At 34.2% G+C, this 22,739-nt stretch overlaps 1 protein-coding gene across 2 annotated transcripts in view; it reads right to left on the reverse strand.

Annotated features, from left to right (window-relative positions):
- The window catches only part of PIEZO2 (piezo type mechanosensitive ion channel component 2), a 202,460-nt gene that overhangs the window by 9,302 nt on the left and 170,419 nt on the right, over positions 1–22,739 (reverse strand). The window contains exons 32-49 of one of the 2 annotated variants that reach the window (XM_039339226.1): positions 20,429–20,532; positions 18,131–18,229; positions 16,931–17,030; positions 15,558–15,620; positions 14,728–14,894; positions 14,128–14,282; positions 12,658–12,828; positions 11,475–11,870; positions 10,538–10,796; positions 7,731–7,913; positions 6,693–6,942; positions 5,125–5,257; positions 3,613–3,760; positions 3,292–3,506; positions 2,885–3,043; positions 2,053–2,200; positions 248–436; positions 21–113 (exon numbers count right to left, since the gene is read on the reverse strand). In XM_039339226.1, the coding sequence (XP_039195160.1) occupies positions 21–113; positions 248–436; positions 2,053–2,200; positions 2,885–3,043; positions 3,292–3,506; positions 3,613–3,760; positions 5,125–5,257; positions 6,693–6,942; positions 7,731–7,913; positions 10,538–10,796; positions 11,475–11,870; positions 12,658–12,828; positions 14,128–14,282; positions 14,728–14,894; positions 15,558–15,620; positions 16,931–17,030; positions 18,131–18,229; positions 20,429–20,532 (3,032 nt within the window). The remainder of the gene's footprint in view (positions 1–20; positions 114–247; positions 437–2,052; positions 2,201–2,884; positions 3,044–3,291; positions 3,507–3,612; positions 3,761–5,124; positions 5,258–6,692; positions 6,943–7,730; positions 7,914–10,537; positions 10,797–11,474; positions 11,871–12,657; positions 12,829–14,127; positions 14,283–14,727; positions 14,895–15,557; positions 15,621–16,930; positions 17,031–18,130; positions 18,230–20,428; positions 20,533–22,739) is intronic. The other variant, XM_039339225.1, reaches the window with a different exon arrangement.

Below are 22,739 nucleotides of genomic sequence, written 5' to 3' on the forward strand. Positions count from 1 at the left end.
ACTATTAAAGAAATACTTACAGTATCCTTCTTAAATGTTCTGTGGAGGTCTTTAAATTGTCTATTTGTCATATTTTTTAGTTGACTTTGCTGGGCACTCATTGTAAAAATAGGCTGGAAAATAACATAAAAGTTGCTGGATACCTTTCAGTAAATATACATCAATGATTTCTTTTGCTGAAATTTAAGTCTATAACAAATGTTAGCGTATGAAAGAAAATAACATATGACATTTTAACAGGTTGTACCTGATAACCTCCTAAAGTTATTGTGATGGATACATCAAGAGGTTTATTTGTGACACCTGCAACAGATTTAATTAGAGACATGAAGAGCAGCGGGAACCACACTATGCATATCAGCAAGACAATAATCATGCCACCCATTCCATACTTCACAACTTTCTTTTTCTTCTGGCCCCTTGGTTGGGGATATCGCTGCAAAAAGAGAAAAAAAGCAAATAAATAAATGCCTGTGTTTTTCTTTCCTCCGAAAAGAGTTAAAACCTATTAATTTTTTAAATTACGTCTTTCATGTATTTGAACCTTAATCTGTGTTCACATGTAGGGTCCTTATTATATTGAGATTCACAGTTTCTTGTCAGATCACACATGTTCTAAATAATTAATATTATCCAAATGACTATAACTGAGGCAATCCAGCATCTTGTGCAGGAATAGAGAATTCAATAGTAAAGATCATTGTCTAAAACCACAGGGTCTAAGCTTTTGTTTTCAATAAAATTTTAGAATAGCAAGCAGACATTGACAATGAAATCCACATGCCCAGATAGGCTGTAACTGTTTTCATAAGCTAGAAGTAGTAAAGTATATTTCTTAATTCATCATGCAAGATCTGCCATAACAGCAACACTGCAATTCAAGCAGCTCTTAGTATTTGGGGTCAGCTAACACAGAGAACTCTGACCCATAAAGCTTATATTGCAAAATGCTGTTTTGCAGAAAGTGCCAAAGGAATCTTATATCAGAATTCTTATAAAGGTCTTGTAATTCAGGGACTCAACATATATGTAACCTCTAGAATTTGATTGTATATGCTGTCTATCATCATTGTTCGGAAGTAGATGAAAAGGCTTGTTTGAAACTTCTTAGAAAAACGTGAATTTAGAATGAATAGCTTGTCTAAAGAACATTCCAATGAAAAGCATTATTTCATAGTGGCTACAAATTTCAGATCCATAGAAATGAAAGAAAATTGCAGGAGCTGAAATGTCTAATTCTTATTTTCCCTTCTGTTTTCAAATAACTGATTATAATTGTACTAATGGATACTTACTGAGGGAAAATAAACTTCTGCTTAGATTAATGCTACAGGTTGTAGCACTAATAGATGTACTTTTAATGTATCTATTTTGTGGTACATAGTTTAGCAGCCTGGCTGTCATCCTAACCCACACTTCTGCACTATATACTGCTTTCCTAATGGAAAAAAATTAAAATTGTTAATTAGAAAACCTAACAGAATCTAACTGCTGCATACAAAGCCCTAATAATTTTAGCTCTGATCATTATCTTGGGTCTTCCAAGGGAATGTCTCACTGAAAAGAGTTCTAATATACTCTAAATTGGATACCACAGTGGTGCATCCAGAAATTATTTCTGAGAAAGGTATGAAGTTATGTTGAACAGGCTCACTTTCAGTTATAATTCTTTTTTCCATGGAAAAAGCTTGAGTTTTCTTTGGACAATTACATATTTATTATATATTGATTACATATAATAAATATTTACGTATTCTATCAGTTCTGCTTTTTTAAAAGTATAATTTTTCCTATGCCCTTGAATCTGCATACAGGTATATAGAAATACACAGAAATACACAGATATAAAAATACACAGAAACAAGTGCCTTTGAATGGAAGTAAAACATTGAGATTAATGTTGCAATCCCATCAACTCTAGGAAGCTTGAAATACCATTAATCTAATATGGATAAATGAGAAATATGATCACATTTCTCTTTGACACTGTACAAGGTAAACCTTTTCCTGATTATAAGGTTGCAAAGAAAAAATAAACACTTAATTTCTTACTTTTTCTGACTCTCGCCAGCACTTTAAAATGAATATATGAGCATAAATATCTTCAACACAGATCCAACTGGAAAGACTTAATGTGGTATCTGTCCAAACCCAGTCCATAACTGCCCTCAATTCAGTCAAGAAAGGGACTAGGCGGAACCTGCCAAAGAAAAAGAATCAGTTTTAGCCTGGGATATTCTGTGGCACAGTGAGATAAGAGATTTTCATTGCTATGAGCCAAATGCAGTCCATGCCCTCCATTTTGTGGCTTCCAGAGAACCCCCCCCCCCCCGATCACCACTACCACTTTTGGAAGCACTATTTCCCTAATTTATTGCAATAAAAACATAATCCTCGAGAAAAAAGGAGATATATTAATTTAAACATTTAGAACTGTTTTATGTAGATATAGGATGACCTAGAATTTAATTCTAACACCATTCATGTACCAGGATGAAGACTAGCTAAAATGTTCCATTTGCCTATAATTTTCTAAAACCTTTTGTACAAGAGGAGCATGATGCCCCAAATTTCCCTTCTCTCCTATAAGAAATTAGAAGATTTTGTCCCAAAAATGTTTCCTTTTCACTTCTGAGTAGAAGTGTATAGTCAAGGGTTATAATTGGTCCATTTATGAATTAAATTTGTTTTCATGATCAAGTGTAAATTTAATGGTGTCCATCTAACTCATATTACCATAGCATTTCCAAATTAAAGAAAACATTAAAGTGACATGATCATTTGACTTTGTTATGAGTAAGTCTTGGTGGAGTGCAATCTATAAATATTAAGCAGGAATAAATAAAAAGAAAAAAGACATATTATACCAGACTCAAAGACTTACCCTTGGAATAAAAAGAGATTTACGTAATTATAACTTTTTGTAAGGAAATTGCCAAGTACGCGGGTTGGATAGCCACAACGTATCTGGTATGCCGATAATCCAAAGTAAACACATTTCACAAAATACCAAAGCTGGGCAACTATGTTTTGACTAAATTTCCTATAACACAAAACACATCAAGAAAACAAATGCATTTTTACATACCTTTCATAAAATGAATACTTTCTGTATTATTTAAATGTGGTAAAAACTACCCATTTCTTTTCACAATATCATTATCTTTTTATTTATTCAATACAATCATTCATAAGAGATGAATTTTATCATTATGTAGATGAACAGGTCACTTTTAAAAAGTAATAAATGAAAAAGTAACAAATAAAATCATTTAAAAACAATGCACTTACCTGTCTGTAACTATGGGCAAGATAAAGAACATCCAAAAGTGTATGCCGAAAACAAGGATAACCTGAAAGATGACTTTTCCCATGACTGTCTTTCTCAGGTACAGTGCCCGATCTACTACCATGGTTCCAAACTGAATTAGTACCATCACTAAGAAGGCCTCTGGGACTTGGTCTTCTGATAATGAAGATGTAATATCTGCTGCTGCAGAATGTTTCTGGGGAAAAAAGAGAAAGAAAACAAAGTAAAGTTATTTCTTATAATAGTTATAATAGTTATAAAAATAACTACTTACTCAAGCACACCAATTCTTATTAACATACCCCAAAAGCCCAGAATCCAAAGACAATTATAATGAAGTCCACAGTATCAGCTAGGAACATCAGGACATAAACATCTGTCACAGCACTGTATTCCGGATGGATAAGATTGTAGAAAAACTGTCTGATGGGCAGATATATTTGAAGTGCCCTGAAGTAATACAAAAGTCACTGTCATTATTACAAAGTAATTTTGTGGAAAAATGCACATGCTTAGAATTTCGTTTGTTGCCTCACAGATACTATATGAAGCCCAGTATGGAGGCCTCCATTGTCTTCACCCTTGATCTATTCCTGACTCCAATAATAGACATAGCTACAGTTCATAATAGAATTCATTTCAGTAAAAAACATGCAAATGTGGGCTTAAATGTTTTTCTCTTGATCTGATCCTAATCAATGTACAGATAATCCTCACTTACCAACCATTCATTCAGCAACCTTTCAAAGTTTACAATCATTTACAATCTTCGGAGTCATGTGATTCCCATTACAGTCAGTAAGTGTTGTCTTGGCCCTGACCTGTGTTTTTTTCCCCTTGCAAAGCAAAGAGATTGGAGAGGAAGGAATCACAAATAATGGGGAATTTCCAGTGGCTGCTGGAATCAGCACATTCTTTCAATGCACATTCCCCACTTTGTTCCTGCTTACTTTCTTGTAATCTCTTCTTTTCTAATTAATGTAAATACAAACATTATTTCCCTTTTTGTTAACTATTCCCATGCAGGAGAGGCCATGCCAAAGGATAGCAGAGTGATAGGAAGCAAACAAAAGCCAAGAGTATGAAATTGATTAGTTTCAAGCCAGAATGCACATTTGTAGTAGCATGATTTCCCACTAAGTGATTGCTTCACTTAGTAATGGAAGGCCGATCTTAACTGTAGTCACTAAATGACAATTGCCTGTAACTGATTCCTCCAAGGAAAGAGTAGAACTCCTTTCAAAATGTTTCCGGCCAAAATTGCCGTGAGAGTTCTATCTCCAGATATCTAAATTGTCAACTAACAGACTAGCTTCCTTTGTTTTAGGATATTTAATTTCTTCTAGCACATATAATTTAAAGCAAGCAAAGAACTGCAAGGCTTGATTTGGAAGAGGGATGTTAGAAACTTGACACCCCTATGGATGCCTCATAGGTTCTTCACATATGCAGAAAATGATTTATTAATATTTTAGAATAACCTTAAAATAATAATTTGGTGGGGGACTGTTTGTATTTACTGCTGGAAGGAAGGAAGGAAACAGAGTAATTGTGGTCTTAGTGATTTAGTATTGGAATGTGTCCCTACTACACTGAATGGAAAAATCTGTTTCCCATTTTCCTGAAATCTTTTCTTGCTACCTTGGCAATCAAGTATATAGGTCTGCCTTAGCAATCAGTGATGGACTGGAGTTCATTAGTGACATAAAATGGATACAGATTTCCTTCTGGCCCCTTCTTCAATCCTAGAACATTTTGAATACATTCTGGATTCAGCATTTATTTCAATAAATTTGATATGTGTAATTACTCACTTTTTAATTGTAAATGCCTTTGCAATGATAAATTGTTCTCTCAGTTTTTCCATTAGAAGTTCTTTTCTTGACTTCCTTTTTATGCTTGATACACTGCTTCCTTTTTGACTACTGTTGCGTGTGCTGGTACTTCCTGAAAATACAAGTGGAGAAAGAATTATTGCACTTTTAAGCGAAAGCTCAAAAGAAAAGGAAAAAAAACCCTGGATCTACATATCCTTTTTCTTTTTCCACACTTGGAAAAATAGATTCCTTTAAATTACAGTTAATAACAAAAAGCAAGAATCAAAATGTGAAATAAAAGATTAATTCTTTTTTAACAAACAAAACAGAAAATCTCTCTCAGGTTATTACTTCTGTGCTTGGGATCATTCTAACTTGTAGTGAAGACCAAAATGGCAAAAACTTGCTGATGCATTCTTCTCTCTTGGAAATCCACCTTTCACTCACATTATTCAGCAACTAGGGAATGAAAACTTTTAATTCTAAAATGACCTTGGTAGTGCAGTGGTTAGAATGCAGTGTTGCAGGCTAACTCTGCCTGTAGTCTGGAGTTTGATCTGGACGGGGCTCAAAGTTGACTCAGGCTTCCATTCTTCCGAGGTCAATAAAATGAGGAGCCAGATTGTTGGGGGCAAGATGATGATATTGTAAACTGCCCAGAGAATGCTGCAAAACACTGTGGAGCAGTATATAAGTCTAAGTGCTATTGTTACTGCTATTAGATATGACTTGATTGGATAATGAAATATTGGCAAATAACAACCAAGCTCAGAGAGCACCAGAGCTTCATATTTTAATTCTAAAGTGATTTCATATTATTTCAAACTGACTTTTTTCAGATAACACAACGCGGAAAATTTACCTAATGTTCCTTCCTCCTCCTATTACATCCCAACAACAACTCTGTGAGATGGGTTAGGTTGCCCAAAGTCACCCACAGGTTTTTCACGCCTAAAAGGGGACTAGAATTCAGTTATCTGGATTCTAGTGTGGTGATTTAACCAGTATACCAAATTGGCTCTCTTCTATACATTTATATAAATATATAAATCATAAACTGTAAATTTACATACATAATTTTATAACATAATATATTTTAAAAATACTGTTAGGGAAATAAAACTTATTTTAAGTTAGGGAGTTCTGCATTAATGTGATTGTTAAAACTCCTAGATTATCTTTTAAGATATAACTCAGGCATCTTATGAATTTTAAAACACAACAAATACCTTAAAAAAATAAAAATGCTACATCATAAGTTAAAGCTATTAAAATATATACTTAACAAGAAATATCATTTTTGCCTTCTGACATTGCAATGTTTTTATTATTTGCCTAAAATAATTTAAGTTTGTGGCATTAATAGGATAGGGAGAAAATAGTTCTTCAAAGAAAATAATAGGTTAACATATTATAATAACTATCTAAGCTTAGCTTTCTTTAATATAAGGGTCATTGTTGTCTGTGATTTAATGGTTATTCTTTGCTACTTTCTTTCTTGAAAGAAAAGCTTAGGCAAATAAAAAACAGACCAGTTTAGAGTCCTGATGTCACACTAGTCATACCTCTCTTTGAACGGTGAGAGGAGAAGCTGGATCTCTGTGATAAATGTGAGCCACTGCTTGAACTTTTCCTGCGGATGGCGGTTTGCTGTTCTGGGAAATGGACATGTATGGATTCAACAGATGCTGCCAAATTGACTGACATCAAAGAGTCAGCAGAATCTCTTCTATATGATTCAGCCAACTCGTCATCTGAGTCATCTTTACTACTCCCATTGTCTCCTCCATCTTCCTCATCCCATAATCCATGACACTAAAAAGAACAACATTAAAGTATCTTCAGAATTATTGATATTAATTGTTACAGTTAGACATTGAGTGTTTTGGATTATTTCACTTTATACAATGCTTTGGATTTAGTGTTATCATCTAACCTCTGATAACATTCTTACAAAAAGTATTTCATTTTAATAACTTCTGTGCTGTAATCAGTTTTTATTTTCAGAAATGCTGTTTAGTTTTCCTGGATTTCATAGCCTTGTATGTGGGATGATTATAGTTGAAATGGTGTGCCATGACCTTTAGAGTAGGGTTAGATAATTACTAGGGGACTGAAGTTTGACTTTTTCTGGCCTCAAGGATCTGTTGTCCTCATACATTTTTGCATAGTCATTCATATAGATATCATATGCACACAAAGACACATATACAAATATTTTTGTCAGCTGAGGGACACATTCCTCTTGCCCAACCCGGTAGAGCTGCTTTTTACAACACTAGGAGAGGGTAAAATGCTTATCTTCAGAGATTCCTTTAGTACTTGCAAAAGGCAAAGGGTTTAATTATGAAAATTTGAGAATATAAATCCTTTCCATAGACTCAGCACTGAGACTGTGAGAGATAAATTGAGCATGAAACTTCTGAGTGATTCAAGGACTCTTGCATAGAGTTGCTTTCCAATGTTTTTGAATCAGTAAGTATTTTTGATTTAGTGGAGCACTATTTTATTCAACAACAAAAAAAAGAATGGAAGTTCAGGTATATATGCTGACAGTTTTACTATTTCTTTTCCCAAAACAAAATAAAAAACAAAAAATATACCTTTAAAATGGACCGATGGAAAAACAAAGCAAGTAGTTGAACAAGGTCGTAGTGCACATACCCCTCTTTCTTCTCAATACCAATAATATTAGGAGCAAAATAAGGTCTATCTTTTTTTAGTTCTAAGTGTTTATTCCAAGGAAAGAATCCAAACTGGAAAAAATACTTTATCACTATTGTAACCTATTGGAGAGAAAGAAAAAAATTAATAAGATAATATTTTCATATTAAACAGAAAAATTAACAAGATCAAGATCTAAAGTAAATCTATAATACTTAAGGAAGCTGAAATCCAATATGCTTCTTAAAAATTCACAAGGAAGACTTGACTTCCTGCTTCAGTATTACTAGGCAATCTCTTGCCTTGTTTCTTCATTGTTGCTGGATCTCTGGATTTCTTAACAGATTTCTCAAAAGCAGACTGACAATATTATTATTTTCTAGCCCTTATTAAAATAAGCCTAACATCTGAAACAAGATGCCACATGCAGTAGTCGATTCTCTTTGCTAGAGGTTTCAAAGAGAGAATGGATAGAAGCCTATCAGCGGCATTCCACTGATGGATCCCATGCTGAGTGAGTATGGGTATGACTGGATGATTTCTATGATGTAAAGCGAAATGTGCACTATCTGCACTTCCAGTTTCAAAACTGTCTTTGGGTCTGTGCTATCAGTTTGGAACCAAAGAGGTTTCCACATTCTGAAGCACTACTATGAAACAAAATAATGTAAACAAAAGAGGATCCAACATGTGCCTCTACAGCAGTGTTTCCCAAACTTGACAATTTTAAGGCATGTGGACTTCAACTCCCAGAATTCCACAGCCAGCATTGGGAATTTCAGATGAGGGAAAAGAAAAAAGAGAAAGGGGAACGGGAAGCTGGCACAATTTTTTACCATTTTTATGACCCTAGGAAGAAAAGGGGTGCTGGACTGAAGATAAAAATATGCATTTGACACTCCCCTGTGTAGATGGGGAGCTTTGCTAGTATTTTTGTTTATACTGAATCTTTGTAAGGCTTTTAGTAATTCTCTCAATTTTTTTAGACTAGGTTTAAAGTCATTGGCACCGAAAATAACGTTTTTGCAATGGCAAAGAATGGCAAAGGATTTAGCAGCCTCCCTTAAAAACATTTGTGTCTACATATATATGTTTTTGTGTCTCTATGTGTACACATATAAGTACACATACACACACACATACATATCCACATATACAAACATTTTTAAGGGAAATGCTAAATCCTTTGCCATTCTTTGCAACTGCCCTTGCATGTGTGTCTCTTCAGCAAGGAGGATGGACTTATTCTATCAGTGTGTGGGTGCCTAGTCAACCTGATAGGGGTTCTGGGGAGAGCTTGGGGTTCTTCCTGAGAGTATGGCACACAGCCTGGCTGAAGCCTTATTTGCCTCTTGGAATGAACGCCCAGTTGGGGCTTTAGATTAGCTTGCATTTACACAGCTTCTCTCTTCCTGTGGATCCAGGGGCTCTTGGTGATTTAAAGAGGAGGTTAAATGAAGGAAGAGATGCCTAGAATCCTGCTAGGGGATAACATGAGGTGAATCCAGTTCAGCATAACCTAGAGCAGCTAGTAAGGCCTACTTCATGGTAGTAAGGGTGGCAAAGCATAATTGCTTTTCTGCCCTTAATACATTTGCAGATAATATCCTGGTGATCTTGTTTCGAGGGTCACAGGCAACTATTTATCTTGAGGAAGTTGGGGCTGGACACCCCATTTGCAAGGCAGCTTTGGTGGAAAATATATTCTTAAGTAGCAATAGCATTTAGGCTTATAGACTGCTCCATAGCACTTTACTCTTTGGGAGGTTTACAGTATAAAAGCATTATATGCACGCTGTCCCCAACAATCTGGGTACTCATTTAATCGATCTTGAAAGGATGGAAAGCTGAGTAAACCTTGAGCACTGTAAGGATTAAATTCCAGGCTGTAGCCAGAATTTTCCTGCAATATTGCATTCTAATCACTGCGCCACCAGGGCTGAAGGAGGGAATGGTTTCACCAATATATAAAGAGTGGTAGCTTGTCCCTTTAAGAAGCCCTCATTAGACCCAGTCATTTTGGGCAATTTAAAGAATATTTAGGTGGTCAGGCTACAATTTCAGAGGACCCTGGGAGAAGTGAAATATATGGATTCCCTTTGGCCAATTACTAAATTACTTTTAGTGATATTTTATTGACATAAATTGATTTAAGTAAAATCATCATTCTAACTGTGATGACTGCAACTGTCCTAGGAATGCCATCTCTGCCTGGGTGATATTCTTAAGAAAAATCTCTGGTTTGCATGAACTGGCTAGGTAACAGCCTGGTGAAAAGCCTTTAATACAGTATAAGAAATGCGGGAACTTAGATCTAACAATGTGAACAATGTAGCTCATGCACTTTACATATTACGATTTTTTTTGTGCATAAAGCAGTCCGTTGTGGTTTAGAAACTATGGTAATTTAGCATTAAGCAAGATGATTCGAACTTGAGTCCCTCTTTTTCCCCTCCTCCATCAGGGTCACAATAAAGACTGCATCTGCTTTCTACAATAATTACCTAACGCATACATCTAACCATGAATTATATTAGTTGACACTATTGGTTACTAAAAAAAAAGTCAGAATTCAAAGCCATGATTTGATTTAAACAAATTACAACTTGCTCAAGCTTAAATATAACAGTTGAAATTAGTTTAAACCAGAAAGCAGATGTCTCCAGTCTCTTTCTAAACCAGAAATGAAGACAAAGTTCTTGTAACATTGAAGGGGTTGTTCAACAGCTATTGAATAATGACATACCTCGGTATAGATTATAGCTGTCATCCAAAAACGTTTGCTAGGCCTCGGAACAGATAGCATTGCCCAAAGGAAGATGAGGATAGGAAGCACAAGGGTAATTGTGGAGGCAGAGATCATATGATTAAGAATGATCACAAAATAGCACACCATTTCTGAGCGGGCTACAAGTGTATTATATAGAGCATAAATAAGAAGCAAATGTCGAGGTTGACCAGCGTAGAATTTCTCAGACTCATCTAGTTCCTCATCATGAAACATTCTATAGGAATAAAATTAGATGCCATGATTTTATAAGCTAACTATATGTAAATATTTTAAATTAAAACATAGAACATAGAATAATAGAGTTGGAAGGGAACTTGGAGGTTTTCTAGTCCAATCCCTACTTATGGCAGGAAATCCTATTCTAGAGAATAATCTGTAAGTAACAGCAATCGCAAAAGCACTTAGATTTACAGTGATTTACAATGTCAGCATGCCCCCAACAATCTGGATCCTCATTTTACCGGCCTCAGAAGGTAGAAGGCTGAGTCAACCTTGAACTGGTCAGGACTGAACTCCAGGTTGTGGGCAAATCTAGCCTGCAATTCTGCATTCTAACTACTGCACCACCACAGCTCTTGTTAAATAATAGCAATGCTTCTACATAACAGAGTATTTATTGTTCAAGAGCTATGTAACTAATTTCACAGATCAAGTTATAAACTATACCATAGCTTGTTTATTTTCCAAATCAAGACAAAAAGTTGGTAGTACATAAATCAATTACATTTAAAGGAATCCAGTTAAATCAGGGTATTTGAAAAGATAAGTGAATGTCAAGTGAATTCAGCTTGTTAAACAAACTGCAAAAATCCCCAACTGCCAAATGTTTTCACAAAGAATTTTCATCATCACTGTACCTAATATGCATACTTAATTAATCATGGATATTTACTTGTTAAGTAGTAATTCACTTGCAGTCAGTTCATGTGTCAAAGGTGGAAGAATAGAATCTTCTGGTTTTTCAGACTGATTTTCATCTGGGCTCACTATCATTTGGTTTCTACTAGATGAATCATCCTGGGAACTATCTAAGGGGAAAAGTTCCAAGCTCACAGCTTTGCTATATGAAGGAGGGGGTTCAGCAATGCCATCTAAACCAGAATAGGATGGCATATCTGTATCAGAAATATATGCAGCTCCTTCAGAATCCATACAATAATCTTCCATTTCATGTTCTTCTATAGGTTCAGGTTCTGCCTCTTCTCCTTCATGGTCTTCCCCTTCAACCTCTTCAATAGTTTCTGCCGTTCCCTGACGGGAATATAGCATAGTGACTTGGGTAGCCTCACTGTCAAGAATAAGGAGAAAGAATATTTTTGTCAATTTCTTACTTTACAAATAATATTTATTCCCTCTTTTTTTAAAATTAAAATTGAATTGTTGATTCTACATTGGATTTTCACTGTTAAATCAGTGTGGACTTGACAACATCAGTTTTGGAAATGTTCACATTCCCCAAATGTTTTCATGTTGAAAAAGTTTTGATTTGCTTCAGCATTTTAGAAGTTATTATGATTCTGTTCATTAATCAATAACCATCATTGGGATTGTATAATTATGTTGTATGCCATGAAATGTTCTATTTTAATGCATGTTAAGGTACTTTTTAAATTTATGTTACATATTACCTGCGTATGAAGAACAGGTTCATGATATATGTTTTATAATGCATAAATGAATTGGGATCATACAATGAATGGTCTATCCTCTCTGCTTTAAAAAGATCCCTTGTGCCTTGGCCATAGTTAAACATTTTTGTGAGCAATAATGTTAACTGAAGAGAACCAGAATCATAAATTAGCATCTGAATGCACATTCCAAGCTCTCAGTTTAACTAAAAAGTAAAACTATAAACAAGCATATAATTAAGAATTCTGAGAGCAAAAATATAAGGATTAAAGTAAAAGTATGAAAACGACATAAATATATGACATATTACATCATCAAAACACGACAGAGCTGCTTCAAATGAGTATGCAAATAGTTTTACTTATAAAAATGCAAACATCATTTTACATTGCCAAAATATAGAGTGGTTGGGATAATTGAGTGAAAAGCATGCAAGGATTAAGCACCTTGATACTATACTGCCACTGTCAGCGGATGAGGAGGACATATCCATGCTGTATGTTTTACGAAGCCTAGGTCGTGCACGTTCACTTGTTTTAGGAATAGGGTCTGGACCATCTAAATCATCAAGGGTAGATTGCCTGGACAACAACAGTGTAGTTGCTTCCGTGCAGCAGCTATCAGTGCAAACAATTACAAAGAGAATGTTAGATACCAATGGCATCCTGATGTGGCTCAATAGTGAACGTGCAGATTGGCCAAGCAAAATACCAATGGAGACATAGACAAAAAAGGATTTAATGGAAGATAACAAGCTTTTTGGTGCCAAAGTATACTATTATTATTCTGATAACCACACAAGATCAGTAATAACAAAATGTGAAGCCAGGAGAAAGAAGGATGTAAACTTATTTATGATGTAAGACTAATGGAATCCATGCATTCTAGTAAGATTGATAAAATGCATCATTTTTAGCTTCTTTAATCTATCAGTAGCTAAAAATGTTGCAGTTGAGAAACGTATAGGTACATTAGGCACTACAAATCGATATTTTAAAAAGATATAGCCAAATATATTAAAGTTATTGTAAATAGCCTATACTAAAACTAAAAGGGTGCTATATTATTTTAAGTTCCAAATATTGATTTTTTTAAAAAAAAATACAATTGTCTTTATCCCAGCATAGCCACAACCATTTCGGGAGGTTTTAATTCTATTTTTCTCCAGCTTAGAAATGAACATACCTGAGAGCAATGAAACAAATCAGATATAAATAATGTGTAAGCAGCAGCTTTGTGGAATAGATAGTAGGTATCCATTTTTCATGATACTAGTTAAGAGTTTTTGAAGAAAAATGTTTTTCTCTAAAATGAATTAAGAACATTTTGCACAAAATCTGACTATAGGACCCTAGGGTCATATGAATGTATTCTGCCCATCTGATCCAGCCCTAAAAATGGAAATTTTATGCACAGAATAACAAATATAGAAGTTCCTCCAAATGAGAAGTACTCACAGGGTCAGAGTCAGTTCTCAAATGGAACAGATCTCTGTAACAATAATCTTTTGTAATGCTGCGAAAATAAATGATATAGAAATCAGTTTTACTGTAGGTCACTGTGTTTAAGAATCAGCTATTTGAGAATAATTTGTGGACTCTCATATTCTTTTAATACACAGGGCTATTATGTATTAAAAGTGTGAACTTTTTGATACTACATTTATTGAAAGAATGTCACATCAAAATAATACTTTATTAGATAAACGCACTGCTGCTTTTATATACTCTTACCATAAGAAAATTTAAGAATTAATTATATGTTGGCTATCATCTTTTAAATTTTAAATAGAATAGTGCAAGATTCTATGCTACTTTAGCATCAACTACAAGCTATGCTTCATTACTAGATGTTTATATATTTATGAAGATCAACTCTATCTACTTAGAATTATTGTGCTCATCGTAAGAGAATACCTGGATTCACTGTCACGAGAAGCTGCTGATTCTAAACTTGCAGTCCTCTCAGCCTGTCCAGGCTCATAAATTTCATCCAATCCTGATTCCCTAGAAAGTTTCATTATTTGGTTCTGGTAAAACATATGGATACTCTCTCGAGTTGGAACATTTCCCTGGGAAGGAAAATGTGAAATTTAGGAAATTAAGCAGGCTAACACTTAGGAGACAAATCAGGGCAGTAGAAAAAAGACTTTATTGTCAATTGTTTCGTGAGATCTTTTTTTAAAAGACAAAAAAATAAACCCCAAGTTAGAGTTGTAAAGTCAATTAAAAATCCTGCAGCCTCATGAATATGAGACGCATGAGTATTGTAGTATTGTTTTTCTTTATATGTCACTCCTAAAATTTTCCTGCATACTTTATGACAGCAAAAAAGCATAAAATAAAACAAAACTAAAACCAAAATTATTCATTTTAGCATTTCAGGAAATAAGAAAATACAACGAAGCTGCTATTTATAAGATTCTAACCACCCTCCAACAGGTAAATCAAATTAAACCTGAAATCACATATCTGTTTTTTTACCATTATGAAAAATAAATGAATACGTTGTAGTACCTTTTTTATTTCTCTAGTTAGCATGCATCTCTCAATTCTTAATACTGTGGAGATATCAATATGCTCTCTTGAAATTGAATTTAGCCAAGCTGTAAAACTGTCTATTGTCGCCAGAAAAAGAACCCAGGTAAACTTCAAAATGTTATATATTCTTTTAAAGATATTATCTGAGAAAGAAACAGGAAAACATGGTTTACAAAATGATACTCAACAGTTATGAATGTTATAACAAAAATCAGAACCAAGAACCATTATCTGAGGGTACGTTCTAACAAACACAGGAAAACATACTCTTTATTTGATGTGCACCCGATGACATTGTTTTCTATGGAATTTCTATCTCCAAGGGTTAGTGATTAGCAAAACTTCAGAATTAAACTTATTTCATTTTAATATCTATTAGTATAATTGTTAGATCATGCTATGGACTTTGCTTTGCTTATACAAAAATGTTTATTGCCAGAATGTTTCTTAAATTTTGCATTTGGCTTTAAAATCACTTTGTAGTCAATCAACATCTTCTACCCAATGTACTATTTGCACTCTCAGCAGTATTTTTTCTGTTCAAAAAGTAGTGATTGATATGAAAAATGATTATGACTGCAATACCTTTTAACTGAAAATGGTACCTGAACAACTTGCCAGACTCCAACTAATGTTTGGAAGTTAGCTTGAATTATATAACATTTAACATTTAAGTGACTTTCAAGATAAAAATATCAGTAACTTCTGCAGTATATAAAGATTATTATCTTTATTTTAGAGATAATAGAGCTGCACGTTCAGCTGCTATTATTTAAAATGAAAACTTAGCTTGCTTCTTTGCTTACCAGGGCCATCAGATTTACTTTTGACAGGTTCATCTCTTTCTGCACCCTCCATATCTATTTCAACTGACAAATCAAAATGAAAGAATGAGCAAAATTAGACTTACTGACTTCAATTACCTTTTTTTTACTGAACACATAATTAAATATATTTATTGAACACAAAACGAAGCTTTTTAATGATGCTACACTGCTAAATTAATACTTTGCACTGATTGCTTGACCAACATTACCTTTTTCCGCAAACCAAAACCAACACTCTAGTTGTCCCAAAGGTGCTTTTTCAAGAGCTCTGCCTGGATGGTGGGGAATGGAAGGACTTATATTCCTTGCAGACAGCTAGTCATTTGCATTATTTTAGAGAGTAGTTGAGGCCATTTGGAGGTTTATCTGTGTCTTCAGGGTCACTTGAGTAGTGCAAATGAGTATGGAGCCTTCTTGGAACTGTGAAAGGACTGTGTAGTCATTGAGAAGTTGGAGCTGTGCTTTCTGCAGGATATTTTCTGCTCTGTGTCCCTTCACTGCTGATCACAGACGCAGGCTGTTGGGGATGAGTCTGTGTTATTTGCATCTCAAACTGAAGCACAAATGGTTCTTGTAGTCTGCAATTTTTCTGGAAATCTGTTCATACCAGTAGTCCCGCACCATTCGAAGGGTGTTCATCCCATTATTCATCCTGCAGAAAGCACAGCTCCAACTTCTCAATGACCACATAGTCCTTTCAGCAGTTCCAAGAAGGCTCCACACCCATTTGCATTTCACAGGTGACCCCGAATACACAGATAAACCTCCAAGTGGCCTCAAGAATGCAAATGACCAGCTGTATGCAAGAAATATAAATCCTTTCATTCCCCAACATCCAGTCAGAGCCGAAGAAGCTTCTTGGATGAGAAATGAAATGTCTTCAAAGAAAAAAAGAGAAAGTCCAGTTGTCCCTTGAAAAAGCACTTTTGGGACAACCATGACCTGGATGAGTAAGAATCTCCATAGACATTTAACACTCTAGTTGTTATTCTCCAGTAGCCATCTAACAGTAATATTAGTCTATATAATGCCCATGATGAGTACTGATAAACTAGCAAACAAAGATTAAATCTTGAATTTCCTTATTCTGTTTCCTTTTTTTTATTCCGGTAGACTTTATTTCAATAATTTTTTTGGCTGCCTAGACTCCATGTGACTAAACTGAAAAACCACATTGTGATTGGTAAGTTCCATGAAATCATAATTTCCTGAAAATCCAACTAGAGATCTCAGTAAAACTATGGAAGCTACCTGTGATTTTCTGAATGCAAACTATGGTTCTTCTACAATCAGAGTGGAAAATGCTATTTGTATAGCTAACAGAGATAGCTGAGAATATTTCTGAAGCATACCTTCATCAGATACTTTCTGCCTTTTTTTATTCTTTTTCTTTTCTTTGCGCCTCTGTCGTAGGGCAGTTTTAGGATCAGTAATCCAGGCCTGATAAAGAAACTAGAGGGAAAAAAATCAGTTTATTCATATTCTCTAGTAAGTAAATGTTAAGCAGATAACAAAAAGCATATAAATTTGGAAAATGTATTTAGTATTGGGAGATTATGAAAACATAAACCATTTAAGGAAATATTCATTCAAGTTGAAATATTTCAAATAATATTTGTAACTTTTATAAACCAAAACATTTGAGCAGAACTGTGGATTCTTATGAATTTGATATGAATCTATAACAATTGTGTTCAATAATCTAAAAATGAAGCAATAATTTACCTACAGACTTTCATATTATTCCCTAATCCAATCCATATCCCATATGATTAATACAAATATTTTTGTGATAACAAATCTTTTACTAGCTAGCACTGTATTACTAATGACACTTATTAGCTATAGCCAACACAAATATATAGATGCATGCAAAAGAAAGCAGATGAGAAAATAAATAGAAGATTGTTTATTGGCAAGATAAGCATGCTTAGACTCCCAGGAAAGGTGGAATATGCCATCATTAGATAAATCACTAATGTTACTTTAGCTGTATTTAAAACTTCTGCTTTAGACATACACACTTTGGTGTCTATTAATATATGTATTTTAAAAAATATTCCATTATATATATATATATATATATATATATAATGTTCCATATTAGCAACTTTTGACTGGACAAATTCAGAGATGTTTTATGTAAGCTGTTCTTACATACAGACTCCCAAATTTTCCATAAATCTACCTTCTGTTTTGCATTCTTGTGCAATCTTCCTGACAAATATTATCATATAGAGCAAAATCCCTTAATTAATTTATCCAGTACCTATAAATGCATGCAATTTGATGGAATCTGCTTAATACAATTTAGACAAAAAGTCTAGGATTGTGCCAAGATTTGGCTCTGCATTTTCTTTCCGATATTAATAACTATAGCTAAATTAAGATATCTCATCATCACGTTTGTAAATTGAAAATGTAAGTCAAATCCTTGGTTGTCCCAAAACCTCCTCAAATTCATATTAAGATGAAAAATGCAGTAAAGGGATATTCTGCCAGAATACAATGGGAACAAGATATTATTCTACATGGTATAGAATATCAAATACCTTTGCAGCTCTGATTAAATATTGAAGAATAGTTTTGGGCAGTTTAATAACAGACTTTGGCAAGGCTAAAATGGCTGAAGCAAATTTCGCAATAGCTCTCTATGAAGAAGGATAAAGCAAGACAAATTAGTGAAAATGTAAAGGCTAATATTTTAAGAAACACACTGTACAATTCTATTAGCAATAGGATTGATATTAAGTTAAAACAGACTTATACAATGTTAACTGAGCATTCAATTTAGCAGCGCATTAGATTTAGTTACAGGACAGTGCATAAAAGTTATTTAGTTACACGAGTAACAATTATATATTAGTAATCCGGATTAGGAAAGCACATTCTAAATGAATCTTCAGTATTTCACAGATATAGTTACAAATCCTTGTCTCTGTCGCTAATAGCTTTATGAATGGAGAAAAAATTCATGACAGACATATACACATACTATACCATTCTATAATTTCTCAGATTAAAAAAACCCAATTCATCTGCTGCAAAATAAATAGGAAGGGTACAATAAAAATCAGAACAGTTTAGGATAAAGCAATATAAACTCAGGATATTTATATAATTTTTAAATCCATAAGACACAAAATTACTTTCAACTCATGAACGATAAACTAGTATCTCTGATAAAACTAGAAAATACTGCCTGAGTTTCAAATTAACAATACATCTTTTGTAATTGGTATTTATCGTGTATGTTAATATAAATTAATAAATATATTCAATCATTAAAAAGTAAAATCAATCTGTCCTATAAAGGATAGCATGAGAAGCTGGTATTACAATTTCAGTTAGATTAACTACTAATGCAAGATTCTCTGTATGAGCTGCAGCTAATACAAAATGCAGCAGCCAGACTATTGGAAGGACAATCCTAACAATGGAGAAAGCCACTATTTTATAGCCACTATTTGTTTACCAGCAAGCTTCAAGACCAAAATCAAAATGTTTAATTTATTCAGTGGGTTATTTTGAATAACATCTCGTTTGAATTTAATTTGTTCATTGGTCTCGACTTCTAAAGAGGTTTCAAAACCAATGAGATGTGGACAAGAATTCTGGCCTCTCTATGGTATCCCTGTTTGTGGAGTCCTCTCTCCCCATAAGTGTCTTTGGCCCATACTGATTATAGGCACCATCACAATATAGGCTTAAATATGATAACTGAATTGATTAATTCATGCATGTTGCTGTTGCTATCTGCCTAAAGTCTCTTTGGATTGGGATAGTTAGAAAAAGAAGTCAAATTAACAAACAAAAATTATAATACTTATTTAGGCAAAATGTAAAGTATAGAGAGTGAATCTGCTCTCTGAATTGAACCCAATTATATGACACATGATAGAATTTAACATGCTCAATTTACCACAAGCTCTTACGTAAACAATCCCAATCTTCATTTTAAAAACTTCTATCATTTTACTGAGAATCAGCTGTACAATTATGGATGCAGATGTGAGAGGATCACATGTATCTGGACTATGATATAATTTTCCATGCTGATTTACCTCTATGGTCTCTTCAAAGAATTTAGCCCATGGAAAACATCTAATACCAGGTTGTCCTACTTTATGAACACACATATAGGGTTATCCATGGGTGTGTGGGTATGTTCAAAACATTCAGAGGACAGCTCTAGTTGTGGATCCATCTTATTTGTTTTTGCCCCTTTGATGTCTAGATGAATGTTCTGAATCTGAATATGCATAAATTAATCAGATTGCTGGAGTCTGTTGTATCAAAAAGTATTGGCTAACTTTTCTGTAATCTAGATACATTTATTTTCAATATATTGTTGGCCTCTTATTTGTAACTAGAGATTTATTCAAAGATCTATGCTTACAAACATTTATCTTCGAATCTGCAGTTGTTTTACCCAAGCCAAAACGCATCTAAACAATATCAAGTAATAGAAACTGAGAGGGTTTTTTTTATAACTTTGCTCTGATACATTAAAGAATAGATTTAAGAACACAAAGCCTTATTTAAAAATAGCTGTGCTACATGCATAATTGAATGGAAATCCATTTCCAATACCATTGTTGCATTACAGAACTATGACAACTATGATGTACACAAGAATCAATTAAAGAGAATCAATATACATCTTCATTCTTTCACTGCAATTTAGACTAATCAAGTTGTCTTTTTAGGAAATGTATGGAGAAAAAGTCAAGATGGCAATGCACATAAAAAATAGGCATAGATGTGATCAGAATTGTTGTGGCCACCATTTTGAGCACATCTGGTAGCCACTCTTTTTTGTAGGAATACCATGCAAGTGAAAACAGTACCTGGAAAGCAGATCTTTTGGGAGGCTCTTCCTCTTCCTTTCCTTCCTCCTCCTCCTCTTCTTCACTGTCCGACTCAAACAAATAATAGTCTCCACTTCTGACCACTAAGCAAAATAAAATATTCTTTTTATTTCTCATAAGGAAACAATTCTCATAAGGTCTATACTGAGCCATGACTCAAAGACTCAGAGAAGTAAGCCTGATTATAGGAATCAGTGGCAGGATGTACAAAAGTGGAGAAAAGACAAGCAAGGTACAGAGATCACTTGGGATGTTTGTCATCACAAAAAAGAAACCTCAATAATAGGAACCTTATACAATGATCAGAAGAAAAGTTGAGAAAAAAGTTGGAATATGTTAATGAAAGTTTGCAACATTCATAACTTCCAAAATTGTTTTTTTCATTTGTGAGAGGTTGAGAATTTTTTAATTCCAGAGGAGCATATTAAATTAATATGTGCTCCCTTCCCCCTCCCAAAAAGAACAACTACAAAAAGGTAATACTGCTAAAAGTCTGCTAGCATTTGGAAGCATTCTTCTCTTTTGCTATAATCTTTAAGTTTAATATTAAGAAAAAGATAAATACACTTTTTGCTTGTAAATTGTGAAATGGATGCCTCCATATCTTCAAGTCGAAAGATAATATGAATGAACTGGGCCTTATATCCTTGAACAGAAGCTCATTTTTTTAAACATTAAATAAGCTAATAGGTCCAAATGGATCAAAAAAGGAAAACATAAATTAAAAATAAAAGATTAAGCAAGAGATAAAATTAAAGTAACAGCATTACATTTGCCTATTAAGACAATGTTTTCAAATAAAGGAAAATATTTTAATATATTGATTATTACAATAAGAAACACAGATAGAATGACTTTTGAGATTATATTTGACCCTCATTATATAGCTTTCTGAACCATAAAAAATAAATTATTCAATCATACCTTATCCTCTATTTTATCTAAAGCATGTATTAAATAATGTATCCTAGATCAAAGATAAATTGATAAACTGTGCCCTGACTAGGCTATAGAAAAATTTTCTTTAGCTTGAAGGTTAAAGAGAAGTAGAAACAACTGAGAGAAGTATCCAAATAATACAGAACAATGAAAAGCTAGAAAATTGAACAGTGAAGTAAGTGTAGTCAGAGAATTATCTAAAATGAGGAACAAAAAGCTTGACTATCATAGAAGAAACTGTAGTGGTGCAGTGGTTAGAATGCACTATTGCAGGCAAACTCTGCCCACAAGAATTCGATCCTGACTGGCTCAACCTTCCATCCTTCTGAGGTCGATAAAATACGGACCCAGAGTGTTGGGGGCAATATGCTGATATTGTAAACCGCTCAGAGAATGCTGTAAAGCACTATGGAGCAGTACATAAAAGTGTTATTGCTATTGCTGTATACAATTATGGTTTTGATCACATCTTCCTCATTTATGAACTACACAAAATTAATCCATAGTATAGATTTTTTTATATAGAAAACTCTTTTTTATTTGAATTTTACTACTTTAGAAATTTTATAATTAAAATTATAATTATAAAATTATAATTAAAATTACTTAGCTGCGAATTGGAGTTAATTTTAGACTCAGTTATTCTAATGTCATATACCAATATATATTTTGTAAATTATACTATGTAATCTAGGATGTATGTGTAGTTGGTATCTCCTAAAAGTATGAGTAGTTGTTTGCATAAATATGACTGCTAAACATGTAAATCTACTTATAAAAAAATCACATTGGTTGTAAAATATGTATAGTGACAGTTGCAGAAAGAATAGGTCTATACTAGCCCAGGGGACAGTATGAATTTCCTTGGCAATGGTGGGATTCAAATACTAGAACAACCAGTTCTCTGCATGGACGCCACTTCTGGAAGATGGTCCTGAGCCAGGGAGACCTCCCAGGCCCAGAACGGCTCACCGGAAGTCCATGGATGCCCCTTCCAGAAGTCCGTTCTGAGCCAGGGAGGCCTCCCCGGCTCAGAACACCCCACTGGAAGTGGGGTCCACGCACTTCTGGTGGTCCATTCTGAGCCTTGCAAAAAAGGGCTAGGGCAGCGGTTCTCAACCTATGGGTCGCGACCCCATTTGGGGTCGATCGACCATTTCACGGGGGTTGCCAAACCCCGCTGTCCGCCATTTTTTTCCCCTTTTCTAACTGTTCTACTTCCTTATTTGGCTATATAGAAAGTGCCGTTCCTGCCTCCCTCCTCCTTGCGCATGCGCAGCTTTTTTCTATTTAAAGTTAGGAAGTTTCGGTTTCGGAGCACGTGGAGGAAAGCAATACAGAGGACAAGCGA

Source organism: Crotalus tigris, unplaced genomic scaffold (assembly GCF_016545835.1).
Source record: "Crotalus tigris isolate CLP2741 ecotype Arizona unplaced genomic scaffold, ASM1654583v1 scf7180000017731.4096049, whole genome shotgun sequence".
Lineage (NCBI taxonomy): Eukaryota > Metazoa > Chordata > Lepidosauria > Squamata > Viperidae > Crotalus > Crotalus tigris.